General features: G+C 41.2%; 1 protein-coding gene across 3 annotated transcripts in view; it reads right to left on the minus strand.

Annotated features, from left to right (window-relative positions):
• The window catches only part of Akap7 (A-kinase anchoring protein 7), a 126,853-nt gene that overhangs the window by 73,215 nt on the left and 38,608 nt on the right, over positions 1–15,030 (minus strand). For all 3 annotated transcript variants that reach the window (XM_041654201.1, XM_041654203.1, XM_041654202.1), the window contains exon 6: positions 1,057–1,169. In XM_041654201.1, the coding sequence (XP_041510135.1) occupies positions 1,057–1,169 (113 nt within the window). The remainder of the gene's footprint in view (positions 1–1,056; positions 1,170–15,030) is intronic.

Genomic DNA, 15,030 nt, shown 5'->3' on the forward strand with positions numbered 1-15,030 from the left:
GTACAATAATCATTTCCCCTAGCATATCTTACAACCAGGCCTCATGGAGATAGATACTGGCGACTTTTTAAAAATAGATATCAAAAATATGCAAGATATCTCTTTGAGGGCATCTTTAACAATAGTGCGTAGAAAGCTTGGAAGCACAGGATAGATCAGCCAAACACGTTTTAAAGAACAAAAAGAACTCTGAGAGCTAAACTGGCAGGGAGCAGGTTATACTTAGTAACAAGTACGGCCTTCATTTATAGAGCTGCGAATGAGCCTTAAAAGGAGCAGAAAGAATGAGGAGCAGGCAGTGGACACTGATCTGCATGCTTATCTCAGATAGTCTGGTATAAAAGAGGCCAGCAGGTGATATAAGAAACCCTGGGCTGAAATGGAGAAATCAAGAAAACGTGAATGCGTGCGTGCGTGCGTGCGTGCGTGCAGGGGTAAAATCACCATAGCTAAAGGAAGTTAAAAGACAACTAGTCTTAGCTTGTCACTGTTACCCAACCTTATGGAAAAGTACTCAGGGACGGGGTAGGGGTGTCCCACGGATACTTTAACAGCCAGTCTGTGGTATCCTTGTTCCAGGCCGAGTGGAAGCGATTATGGAAGAGCAAAACTCTCTTTTGGAATCTCTGAAAAGCCTACAAAAAGTAGAGTCCCATAGCATCCCTCAACGCGGGCTAGAACAGAGGACTGCAATGAGCAGCAAGTGAATAGAGGCTGGCGCAGGAAACCCTGGGAGCTGAAGGAGGCAGAAGCAAGGGAGCAGAACAACTGACCTCTGGTGCCATCTACAGGCTCCTCCTGGGAGGAATCGCAAAAGAAGCAGCAGCCGTCAGGGGTGTCAGTGTGCAAACCACAGCCAGGCAGCAAATCAGGCACGGCTGTAATAGCCTCCTAGGAACACTGAGATCTTTAGCACCCTTGGATTGGAAATGAATTGACCTGAAGTCCCAGGAACAAGGAGGTTAGGGTGCCAAAAATACAAAACGTCACACTCCCAACCATGCTAAAGCCTGGGTGCCCCGGAAAATAAGTCCAACGATACAAATGTGCACTCACCTGCTTCCTGAGCACTGGTGCTTTTGACAGTTTCATAAAGGTCAAGTGAGGCTTAAAACTTCTGCTTTCTCCTGCCAGGATGCCTTTTTCTTGAAATATTCTTTGTGCAGTCTCTGAAGAAAATAAGAGCACAAATGCTCCTGTAACGCATAGTTATCGTTAGTTATTGAAGGGTTGAGAAGCTGCCAGCCAGCTACTCCAGCTGAAATACACTTCAGTGAGAAACCATGTTGCAGGGCAATAAAATGGAAGGTAATAGAGAAAGACATCGGACATCCTGCTCTGGTGTGGCCTCACCTGTGTGCAGCCACATACTCACATGCATGCACCACACACACACACACACACACACACACACACACACACACTATAAAATAAAGAACAAACACTGTGGGCTAAGCCTTTTGATTGCTCCAGTTTAAACCCTTGAGTATACAGGAGGAGAACCCCAGATGGAGCTGGCCCATCAGCTTTCCAGGGTGAGCAAAAAGAACCACAAGGAGAGATCAAGACAGCTGAGTTCAGAGAGCAGAGCACTTGGGCGTGAGACCCACATCAAGGCCACACTCTGGGGACCTGCAGAGCATTCCCCGGAATACTCAGTCTAAAGCTGTACCGAACCTTTGTGCCAGGAAAATGCCTGGCGCTGGGAAGCATGCATTCCTGAGCACTGAAGGGAGCAGCGGCAGTGTTTACAAGAGTCAGAAATGCTTCCTCTTTCATTCGTATGATGGGCTATCCTCAAGGAAGGGCTCATTCGACATGAAAGCAGAAACGGGACTGTGAGGGGACAAAGAGGATAGCAATGAAATGGATGTGCTTGAAAGAAGGGAGACTCAGGGGGAAGGGGTCAACTACCAAGAGAGAGGGATGAGGAGGGCAGAGGTGGTGGAAGTACCACAACACTGATTTGTCCAGTGACTATGAAGACATGAACTACATAGCATCCGGAACTAGCAATTCCACTTTAAGAACACAAAGGAAAAAAGAAAACATTGGTACATAAAATTCTACATAGAAAATACTGAAACAGTATCCTGAACGAGCACAGACTGGATATAATCTCCACCAACAAAGATATGGCTGGTAAATTACTATACAACCATACTGGAAAGACTATTACACACCTAACAAAAAGAATTAGAGTTTCCCACACTGACAAGTCACATGCTAGAACATGCTAACAGGAACCTGGAATTCCTTGCCCCATGTATGGAAAAGTCATACTCTTGAAGGACTGTTCATAAACACCTTTCCAGTTTATCTTTATCCAAAAGTGGCTTGAGGGAGGGTTGATACAACTAAGTAAATTCAAAGAATAAAACTGAAATCCAAAAAGCAGTGCAGAGGAGATAGTTCAGTGGGCAAGAGCACTTGATTCCCAAGCATAAAGACCCAAGCTTGGATCCCCACACCCACAGGAGTCCAGCAAAGCTTTCACCTTTGCTATGGGGGTGGGAGCAGAAGCAAGAGGGTCAACCAGAAAAGGAAGTCAGTCAGCTGAGCCTTAAAATAGTTTTGGGCAGTGATTATACATACATCACTTTTGAGATAAAAGTTTCCACTCGTGTAAAAATTGCATGTCATTTTTCATCTGTGTTAACTTTTACTCTGGAGGGGAGCTCATGAATAATTAAAGAGGCTGTCAATTCCCCCTATGTAACACAGAAATTCCCTCAAGCACAAAATTGGAAATCACACAACAAATACATCAGGCATCCTTCAAACGTCAACTCTGGGTGCTTGCTAAATAATATAATTTATCTCAGAGATAAAGGTGAAAAGAGTTGCCTAAGAACAATTCGTTTGAAATATGTTTTGTGAGGTGGTAAGATGTCTCAGTGGACCTGAAGGCATTTGTGCGAAGTGTTGACAACCAGAGTCCAACCATGGGGCCATGTGGTGGAAGACGACAACAGACTCCTGCAGGTTGTCCTCCGCATACACATACACACAAAAACAAATGCAATCAAATGTTTAAATGCATTTTGAAAAGACTAGAAGCCCTTGCTAAAATTAAAATAATTTAATAAACACTTTGATGAACCTAAGAAAAAGAGCTTCTTTTTTAGACTTTACATATTTATCTTCATATAGGTTTTATTAAAATGAATTCTTTAAAAGTGTGGCAACAATAAACACGTACTTAAAAATAAAGTCACTAAACTTTTTTTTTTTTTAAGATTTATTATTTATTGCGCATACAGTGTTCTGCCTGCAGGCCAAAAGAGGGCACCAGATCTCCCTACAGATGACTTGAGCAAGCAGGTGGTTGCTGGGAATTGGATTCAGGACCTTTGGGAGAGCAGTCAGTGCTCTTAACCTCTGAGCTACCTCTCCAACCCATAAACATTGTTTCAAAGGAAACTATTAAACTGATTTTAACAGAATCCTATACTCTGAATTATATACCTTTTTTTTCTTTTTTTGCAAACCACATATTTCCCTTTCTTCTCTTTGAGCATTTCCTAAGGCTGTTTTTAATGACAGCAGTGTAACTAGAACCTTAGGAATTAGAGTTCCTTACAGAAACACCACACTAAGAATGAAAGGAGGCCAGCCCAACAGTCCGAGCATCAGGAAAACGACTCCTCTCTTGGGGGAAGCCTAACTCTCAGTATGGCTGACCGGCACTCACTTCCTAGCTCTTCTTCCACCTTTCCTATATATTACAACACTTCTGCAAGGAGGCAGCAAAGATAGGTAAAGAATTCCTCTCCCCAATTTTGTGCAAAATTGCAAATACACTCAATTTTATACACATATGCTTAAGTAGGTGCATCTGTGTATAAGTATACATACAGTTATATGTATATATGCAGACACAATGTCTCTTCCTATTAATATAGGCCTGCTTGGAGCCTAGTGCCAAGCTTTACAGCCACAGGTCTAATAAAAATACACACACACAGCACATAGGATATTATCTGATGATGTCTTCCAGTCACACAAATTCTATTCCTGTAGTAGTCTGAATGAGCATGTCTCCCACAGGCTCATCTATTTCAACAGTTAGTCCTTAGCTGGTGCCACTGTTTGGGGAAGTTTAGGAGATACAGCCTCCATGCAGAAAGTGTGTTGCTAGAGTGCACTTTCAGAGTTTAAAGACTTGGCCCTTTCCAGTTCTCTCTCTGCTACATGTTTGCCATTGAAAATATGAGCATGCAGCTTCCTGCTTTAGCAACTATGCCAGCTGCTGCCATTTCTCCTTGTCATGAAGGACTCTCATCCCTCCAGAACCATGTGTCCAAATAAACTCTGTCTTCTATAAGATGCCTACTAAGTGCAATTACTCACTTCTGTTCCTGTTAGACAAAAGCTTTTTTTTTTCTTTTTTGGTTTTTCAAGACAGAGTTTCTCCGTAGCTTTGGAGCCTGTCCTGGAACTAGCTCTTGTAGATCAGGCTGGCCTCGAACTCACAGAGATCTGTCTGTTTCTGTCTCCCGAGTGCTGGGATTAAAGGCGTGCGCCACCACCACCCAGCTACAAAAGCTTTTTAATTTCACTCAATGCCACTTGTCAGTTCTTGGGATTGTTTTCTGTGCTACTGCAACGCTTTTCAGAAAGCCCTGATCTATGTGTTGACCTTGAAATGCTATGCCTTATTTTCCTCTAGTCTTTCAGAATTCCAGGTCTTCTCTAAGGCCTTTGATCCATTTTGATTTGGCACAGCATATCAGGAATATAGCTGTACTCTTTCACGTGTGCCTACCTAGTTTTCCCAACACCAGATATTTAGGAAGCACTCTTTTCCCCAAATATATGTTTCTGGCGCCTTTTCAAAGATTAGGTGGTTATACCTATGTGTGTTTTGATTCCTTGATCCTCTATTCCATGCTACTGAGCTATGAGTCCGTTCTATGCGTGGATCTTGCTGTTTTTGCTACTATGACTCTGTAGTGATTTTAAGATCAGTATTGCAATGCCATCAGTGTTGTTTCTGCAAAGGATTGCTTTGGTTGTGGGGGGAGGTCTTTTGTGTTTTTGTGAATTTCAGGGGTTTTTCCTAGTTCTGTGAAGAATATCATTGGAATTTCGATGAGGATTGTGCTGAATCTACAGCTAAGCATTCATTTTTAAAAAGCCATACAATATTAATTTTGCTGATCCATGAGCATAAGAAGTCTTTGAATCTTCTAGTATCTTCACTCCTCAGTTAGGTTTACTTCTAGGTTGGGAATTAGTTTTGTGTGTGTGTGTGTGTGTGTGTGTGTGTGTGTGTTTGTGTGCGTGTGTTTTATTTTGCTTTCATTGTTGTTTGATTGTGTGAAGCTATTATGAATGTGGTTTTTTTTCCTGATTTCTTTCTCTGCAAGTTCATTATTAGATTATACATTTCTAAAAAGCTTCTGATCGGGCTGGAGAGATGGCTCAGCGGTTAAGAGCATTGCCTGCTCTTCCAAAGGTCCTGAGTTCAATTCCCAGCAACCACATGGTGGCTCACAACCATCTGTAATGAGGTCTGGTGCCCTCTTCTGGCCTGCAGGCATACAAGCAGACAGAATATTCTATACATAATAAATAAATATTTTTTAAAAAATAAAAATAAAAAGCTTCTGATCATTTTTGTTTTAGTTAGAGAACCATTACTGCTGTTGTGACCAAGTATTGTGTACATCAAGCTAGCCTGGACATCTGCAGGAAGATCATGGAGTGCTGGCCTTACAGGAACATGCCACCATGCCTCAGATACATGCCACCATGCCTCAGGTACATGCCACCATGCCTCAGGTACATGCCACCATGCCTCAGGTACATGCCACCATGCCTCAGGTACATGCCACCATGCCTTAGGTACATGCCACCATGCCTCAGGTATATGCCACCATGCCTCACTAGAACCACTGATTTCTGTTTGTTGATCTGCACCTGGCACATTGCTGAAAGTAGTTTTCTAATCTATAAATTTCTTAGCAGCATCTGGATTATTTAGGTTGTAGGTTTGTGTTATTTACAAGTAGGGACACTTTCATTTCCTCACTATTTTCTGCTCTTATTCTTTCTATTTTGCTCTCTGCCTTGTTGCTTCAGGTAAGACTTCCAGACTATATTAAATAGAGCAAAGTTAGCACCTCTGCCCCATTTCTGACCTTAGAGAAAATGCTTTCAGATTTTCTCCATAGGATAATGCTGGCTATGGGCTCGTCATATATAGTCTTTATTATGCTGAGGCACATTTATTCCATTTTAAGGCTTCTATCATTCTGGGATTTTCTGAATCAATTAAAATGAACATGTGATTTCTGTCTCTAAGCCTGGTAATGTACTATATTATATTAATTTATTTGCTTATGTTCAACCAGCTTGTATCCCCATAATGAAACCAACTTGTTCATGGTATATGATCTTCTTAGTGCACTCCTGAATTCAGTTTGCAAAGTATTTGATTAATACTTCTATGTTCATGTCCAACAGAACAACTGGTCTATAAATTTTTCTTTTTTGTTGTGTCTATCTGGTTTTGATCTCAGGTAATAATGCTGGATTCAGAAGACGAGTTTATGGTTTATTTCCTCCAAAGAACACTACCAAACAATAAAGACTTAAGATGATTACAGATATTATTTTCCATTATTACCACCATCCACACACATAGCAGTCAACAACCATCTATGGCTCCAGTTCAAGGGGATCTGTTGCCCTCTTCTAGCCTCTGAAGGAAGCAGGCTACATGCAGGCAAAACACCCATACACATTACAATTTTTGTTTGTTTGTTTGTTTGTTTTTGTTTTTCATGACAGGGTTTCTCTGTGTAGCCCTGGCTGTCCTGGAACTCATTCTGTAGACCAGTCTGTCCTGGAACTCACTGAGATTCACCCACCTCTGCTTCTTGAGTGCTGGGATTAAAGGCATATACCACTGCTGCCCAGCTAAAATAAAATTATTTTTTAATGTTACATTAAAAAACTAGAGTTTGTCATTTACATAAGGCAACTGTACTTGATAAATGAGCTATAACACAGGCATCATCAATGGCAGTGAGTGTTTTACAGATAGCTCTCTGTCTTGCTGCAAAGGCTGCTCTAACTCAGAGTAGTTCAGTGGCATGTGTAGTCCCGTCACTTAGGATGCTGAGGCAGAAAAACCTGAGGGTCAAGTCAGCTTGACCTACATGGCAAGGCTCTCCAAAAAAGAAAAGAAACTACTCCAAATAGAACTGGCAACTACAGCTTTCTTAGCCTATCAATCAGATCTATTAGTATGATCGACGCCAATTTGTAGGAGCAGGCCCCTTGTTCGTCCTGGCTTCCCAGAACCAAAATAACCACACAGAAACTGTATTATTTAAAACACTGCTTGATCCATTCGCTCTAACTTCTTATTGGCTAACTCTTACATCTTTATTTAACCCATCTCCATTAATCTGTGCATCACCATGAGGCTGTGGCTTACCGGGTAAAATTCCCAGCATCTGTCCATGGCTTCTCCAACTCCATCCTTCTTTCTCCCAGCATTCAGTTCTGTCTTCCCCGCCTACCTAAGTTTTGCCCTATCAACAGGCCAAGGCAGTTTCTTTATTCATTAATGGTAATCTTAGCACACAGAGGGGATTCCCACATCACTAAATGTCTTAGCAAAGACTACAGAGATTTGCCTGCTTTTCTGAAATAGGTGAGCGGCTGCTGCTTCCCTGCTTTTTGACTTTCTCCTATCAAATACTGGGGATTAGACCAGGGTTCTATGAGTGCTGGGCAAGTACCCTGTGACGGAGCTACATCCTGAGCCCTAAATTCTTAAAAATGCCATCTTTAAGTGTCTTTACAGAAAAGCTTTGTAAGGAAAAGAAAAACCTCATGCTTTTTACACTGTTTCTCATGAACATGCGGGTCCCGTATAAATAAATAACAGGCACAGTTTTGAGTAAACATGTGAGCGCACTGGTCAGTAAAAAAATTATTTTATGTTTCTCTGTGTGTGTGCATGTATGTGTGTGTGTGTGTGTGCCCGCATGCATGTGTGTGCATGTGTCTGTAAAGACTGGAAAGGGACATCAGATCCCTTGGAGTTGGTGTCAAAGCAGTTATGAACCACCCAGTGTGCTGTGGGAGCCAAACTCAAGTCCTCTGCAGCCACTGCACCATCTCTGCAGCACAGACTAGACCTTTATGTTTAATAATACTGGCTGTTTTAATACATTTACAGAAGAGCTCTATTTAAAGAACAAAGTCAGAGCTTACTTAGGCATCTGTCTCTTTATAAGGTCTTCTGAATGAAGTGCAGTTTTATAACTCAGACTAAATAGCTACTATTTTTAGAGTATATATTTTATTAACATAACTTTTATAAAATCTTTAAGATCGTAACATTCCTAATCTAACAGTGTCTAATTACTGTCTTAATGGGCTCTAAAAATAACTAAAATGGGGTTGCTGAGTTACCAAGCACTATATATACACACAGTTATAATAACTTCAAAATAGCGTGAGTCATGTCTCTGTTAAGTCAATAATCATGCTTTATTCATTTCAAGTAAGTTTAAAATTATAATTTTAATATAAGATTTATAAGGAACTATTTTTTAAATTTTCCTCAACTCTCATTTATAAGCACTGAAAATTAACTTATATTGCGAAATATATTTAAAATGTGGTAGTTTTGATATGTATGCTTTTTAATATATTTTGTACTCTTGAAAGTTACATCTGTTTATACAGTGTGTATGGATCCTATCCATCTACCATTTCCTCTCTCCAATTTTCTCTCAAGGCCCCACCCCATCTCCCTCTAAGCTTCATGTCTTTTTAATTTTTTTGTTATATGTGTGCTCTTCGTGAATAAACAATAATTCTTCCATTCTGTGTTCAGAGTCCACAGTCCTGTGGCATGTGACAAGGAATTCTAAAAATGTCATCAATATAAACACAAGGGCAGCTGCAGCTTAGTTATTAAAATTTAATTCCTCATATTCTGTACGAATAAATTCTAGGGAAAGGCTAAACTCAGAACTTTTTAGATAACCCCTCCGTATTTCTACTTGTTTCTATAATTTGTTAACCGTAAGCATGAGCTTTCTTCCTAGATGCTGTTCCAATAGTGGTTCTTAGCTGAGATCTTCTGATAGAACTACACAGGTTTTACAGATAACCTGGTTTCAATGTCACTATATACTGTCAAAACTGTATGAAAGTACACCTGTTCCAAGATGCTTGGTGGCACATGGGATGCAGAGAAGCAGGAGGATCTTGAGTTCCAGACCAGCCTGGTCTAGGACAGCCAGGGCAAAAAAAAAAAAAAAAAAAAAAAAAAACCTGTCTCAAAAAAAAAAAAAGAAAGAGAGAGAGAGAGAGAAAGAAAGAAACACACAGATGCTCATGATCATTTTTTATTTTTTTTTTTGGTTTTTCGAGACAGGGTTTCTCTGTGGTTTTGGAGCCTGTCCTGGAACTAGCTCTTGTAGACCAGGCTGGTCTCGAACTCACAGAGATCCGCCTGCCTCTGCCTCCCGAGTGCTGGGATTAAAGGCGTGCGCCACCACCGCCCGGCTGCTCATGATCATTTTAATAATGGAGAATGGACTACAGGTTAACTTAAGGACCACTCGTTCTATGGAAAATTTTGAAAAAACATCTTTTGTTGTTCCAATTTGGCAAAAATATATAATAATAAAATAAAAATAAGGGAGTAGCAACGACTCTTTTTCCTCCTATGTAGAACAGACTGTCCACAGGAACCACACCAAACCCTCACAAGGGACCCAATGATCAATGACTTCAAAGAACAAAGTTCATCCAGGGCTAGGGAGATGGCTCTGTGAGTAAACTCTTCCTCAGCAAATGTGAGGACCAGGGTGTAAATGCCAGCATCAAGCACAGGCCTAGCATGGCTGCCTGGGCCTGCAACCCCAGCAGCAGCAGAAGGAGGCAGAGTCCACGAACTCAATGGCTAGCCAATCTCACTGAAAGGGTGAGCTCCAGTGAGACCTGTGTCATGGCAGTAAGGCAGAGAGTGACAGATGAGTGACGATTACAGAATTATTATTACTATGTGCACACAGAGTTCAGTAACTCGGGAACCAGTTTTTGTTATTTGTAGAATATGCTAAAACAACAGACACTACTTAATTAGGATTGCCAGAATCATAACATTTTTATGAAAGTTGGGTCAGTAAAACTTATATTCTAAAAATAATATCTTATTTAATCTGAGTTATAAATTGAACTTTACTCGAAAAGAATTTTAAAAAATTAAAAATTAATTTAAAAAAAAAAGAACTTAAAAGCAGGCAAATGCTGAAGTAAGCTTTAATTTTCCTAAAATGTAATTGCACTAACAGCCTGCTCTGGCCTCTACATGCCCCTGCACAGGCATGTGTACTCACAGTTTGTACAGCACACACACACACACACACACACACACACACACACACACGTTCATTCAGAGACAGGAAGATCATCAGGATGGCCTACCAAAAGCAGGGTCACAAAAGGGCAGTTCTTAAGCATGTTCCCCACCCTTCCACTAGAGGCGCTATCAGACAGCGTCCAACCTTGGCTCCAGTTTCTTCTCAGAGTATTTCCTTCAGCCACAACCATAAGTTACATGTTTACCTTCTCACTTCAAGTGGTGGTGATAGGACCCACACATAAATCAGGAGCAGACAGCCAGATAGCACAGGTCCTTTAATCCCTCAAGACTGAGGAATGGTGCCAAAATAAGGAGAAATTATAATAAGGGTGATAAAACAAAGGACCCAAGGGAATAGCATGCCGGAAGTAAAAATGGTCAACCTCAGAAATCCCAGCTTCTCACTCAGGACACTCACCTTCCTCTCTCTTCGGGGAAGTAATTGAAGCCTAAGTCAAATTTACACACACACAAAATTCCACCTTTTGTCTCAATTTCTCTCTGGCTGTCACACACACAGCTGTGGGCAAGACAGGCAGATTAAAATTTTTATCTTGCCAGTTTGGTCAAAATGTAAATAAATTTATTTTTTCATTTTTATAAATACGTTAATGCCTTTTTCTCTTCATATGGTGACATTCAGATCCAGAATCGATAACTACAAACATTATCTAAACCAAGTTCACAAAAGAAACGTAAACTAGATGGCCTATGGCACACTCTGTTTTACTATGTGGTTATAACAAGAATGATAACTGAGGTCATCATCTTTTTAAAAACTGACCTGTGCTGCAGTAGTATGTCTTACAACACCAAGTGATTTCTTTCCATGATTTTCAGTTGGAAGATTCTCTCTAATATCAGTGTAAGTTACTATACAATTAAGTCACATATAATACAAAAAAATGAATAAAATTTTAGAATCACTCTTCAATCACCTAAAAAGAAGTAAAAGTGCAGGGCAGGGGTGGCGCACGCCTTTAAGCCCAGTACTTGAGAGGCAGAGACAGGCGGATCTCTATGAGTTCAAGGCCAGCCTGGTCTAGAGAGCTAGTTCCAGGACAGGCTCCAAAGCTACAAAGAAACCCTGTGACAAAAAAAAAAAAAAAAAAAAGAAAAAGGTTTTGAGGTGGGAGATTTGCCAGACAGACACAGAGGAAGTCAGAGAGATAAGGAGTCACACTGAAAAACACAGATTACTATAAATGGGTTAATTTAAGTTTTAAGAGCTAGTTGGAAACAAGCCTAAGATAAGGCCACACTTGCATAATTAATAAAAGTCTCCGGGTAGTTATTTGGGAGCTGGTGATCCAAAGAAAGACCTGCTACAAAGTACCAGGAGCCTGGGGGTGACATCTCTGGGCCTTAAGTATGACGGATTTGAGGAAATGAGCAGTCTCCCCAACAGAAGCTAGCTTTCAGCTAAGCCAAGAAGGCAAAGGTGTATTCTCAGAAAATGTCTGGGGAGCCCAGCGGCTAATTTACAAACTGACAGATTACCATACGATTACCCAGCACAGATCTAGAGTCAAACTGCCCTGGATTTATATGATAGCTTTGCCACTTACCAACAAGTTACTTAATCTTATTTTCTCTATCAAGTACGCAAGGGCAATGATGAGCCCCACCACACAGCTGTACCGCAACTAAAGGAAGTCATCTTTGTGAGATGACTGTAAGGGCTGGGCTAAGAGTTCTTACTGCTCTTGCAGAGGGACCGGGTGCAGATTCCATCATTCAGTCGGTGTAGTGCCCTCTTCCGGCCTCCATAGGGACTTGGACATATGGTACACATAACATACATTCAAAGCATACACGCATACAACACAAAGTAAAATACAATAAATCTTTTTTAAATTTGCAAAAAAAACTGTAAAATAATTTAAAAAACAGCCACAAAACAAGTTCATTTATATGTCTGCCTGAAAAAAAACAAGTAAATGGAAGAGTGGACAGGGGAAAGGGTCAAGAGAGAAATAAGAAGAGAAAGAAAGCATGCAGAATGATGCATGCAAACAGGCAGAAATGAATCTGCTGTCTCAGGGCAGGGAACACAGACAGCGGTCTCTGGTACGTGAAGGAAGTATGGCAAAGTTGTTCTGACGTGTCCAGAGAGAGCCTAACCCAGGCCATTGGGTGAAGGGTCAGCAAGCTCCTGAAACACCAGCAGATTGTATTTGGAAGTCCAAATCTTCATGCACAGCAGCCTAGGCAGGCCCAGAAATGATAGGAATGGAACAAATTCCTTACAAATTCTTCTCCATCTTGGGGGAAAATGACAGTCAAAATAGGAGAGAGCATAATGCTCAAAAGAGCATTCCAAAGCCTTTCGTTTTCTCTTTTATGAGAAAAATGTACTTGGGATCATTTATCATGCTAACCAAGGGCACTTTTCTCATTTTGAACAAAAATATGCAAAGACCATTACAATTCCAACAGCTAAAGTTTTAGCACTCTCTCAATCTAATAACCTTCTTAACAAAATCACATTCAACTTATAAAAATGAACAAAATTCTGTATCTATTTCTATGCAAAAAGCTTTTCAGAGAAATTTCCTCATTGCAAATGTAAAGAAATGTCATATAAATTCAGTTGCCTGTATCTTCATAATCCCTCAGGCTATACAGGATCCTGTTAGAAAAGAAGCCGGTGTTGTTTTACTCTGAGTATCAAGATAAGAAGATGTGAATCAGGGCCCCATAGGTCAAATAACTGACGTCTGTCCAATAGTCCTTTACAACCCACAGTTATGAGAACACAAAGATGGGCTCGGCCTGGTCATTGCTCCAGTACAAAACAAGCCCTCAGATCAGAAAAAGAGAAAGAATTACTAACAGCAAATCTGCTTGCATAATTGGAGTGGAGGCGCGGGGGGGGGGGGGGGGGGGGGGGGCAAGGAAACCCAGGACCATCGCTTACTCTATTATGCTGAGAGGGCTCAAAATTCTATAACAAAAGACAAAGTAATGAGAAACACACACAATTTTATTTAGTAGAAGTTTTATGTGACTTGAGACCCTTCATAAGAAATTGAGGACCACACTCTTCCCAACAACCCCCCACAAAAGCAGATAAACCTCTTTTGGGAGTGGGGAGTTTCATGCGTTTTATGTATATAGTGTTCTGCCTGCATGCATGCCTACGTAACAGAAGAGGACATCAGACCTCATTATGTGAGCCACCATGTAGCTGCTGGGAATTGAACTCAGGACCCCTGGAAGAACAGCGAATGCTCTTCACCACTGAATCATCTCTCCAGGCCTCCAACCTGTGTGACTTTTAAGGTGGGCTTAATTAAGTGGACAGTTACAGAGAAGTACAATCAGATGGAAAGTGTGACTGATGGTGTCAGGCTGGGAGAACTTGGCAAAGCCTTTATGTGTCCCCCCACACCTTCAGCAAAGAGGACATTGTACAAGGACAACAACCTCTCAAACATAAGCCAGACAACCTGCATCCAGGGATGGTAAGGAAACTCTTCCTGAGTTTATAACCTTCTTCACAGGGTGGGTAGGAGGTCAGAGACCTGTCAGCTTCTCAAATTGAGTCTTTAGTTAAAAACTTTTTGGAGATGGGGAGACGACTGGTGTGTGACAATTCTATATTCTGTCAATTATGTTTTAAATAAACATTGACTGGCCAGTAGTCAGGCAGGAAGTATAGGCAGGACAACCAGACAAGAAGTAGAGGTGGGTCAGGGAGAACAGGAGAATTCTGGGAAGTAGCCCATTCCTCCCTAGTCCTGCCCAGACACTGAAGAAGCAAGATGAGACCTGCCCCACTGAATAAGGTACTGAGCCACATGGCTAACACAGATAAAAATAATGGGCTAATAATAGGCTATATAAGTTATAAGAGTTAATAAGAAGCCTGAACTCATGGGTCAATCAGTTTATAGCTTTGTGGACCTCTGTGTGATTTCTTTGGGGCTAAATGACTGTGGGACCTGGTGGGAGGACGGAATCCAGGCAGGACAGAAAGTAACAACAGCAGCAGAGAAACGTTGGATAATGGAAAAGTCTTCTGAGTTAAATCACCTGATGTATTTCAAGGATGTGCTGACCTCACAGTGGAAACCAGGAGATGTGCTACATTGGGGAAGGGGTTTCGCTCTTGTTTCCACGAGAAGAAAACTATGGATACCATGAAAATAAAGATTTGGTTTGAAAAGGGGAAACTTCTTGAGAAAGAGAAATGACAGCTCATCCACAGAGGTGAAAACCATACAACCTCATAAGGGTTGGTTGGGGCAGGTTCTGTTCTTGTCTTTGCAGGAAAATATTCATCTTCAAAGAGTCGAGAGACCTTGGACATCTAGATGCCTAAAGGTGAAAAGATCTATCTATCCAGAAAGAACCAACAAGCAAAGAGAAATCTGACTTATAATGTTGTATTATCTGCATAGTAAAATTTGATTATCTGGCCGGGCGGTGGTGGCGCACACCTTTAATCCCAGCACTCAGGAGGCAGAGGCAGGCGGATCTCTGAGTTCGAGGCCAACCTGGTCTACAAGAGCTAGTTCCAGGACAGGCACCAAAAACTACAGAGAAACCCTGTCTCGAAAATCAAAAGAAAAAAACTGATTATCTGGACATGTATACATCTCTACTTAAAAATCAGAGCTGGC

The sequence above is a fragment of the Microtus oregoni genome, unplaced genomic scaffold (assembly GCF_018167655.1).
Source record: "Microtus oregoni isolate MIOR12 unplaced genomic scaffold, Mior012 000006F_ref0000085, whole genome shotgun sequence".
In the NCBI taxonomy this organism is placed as follows: Eukaryota; Metazoa; Chordata; class Mammalia; order Rodentia; family Cricetidae; genus Microtus; species Microtus oregoni.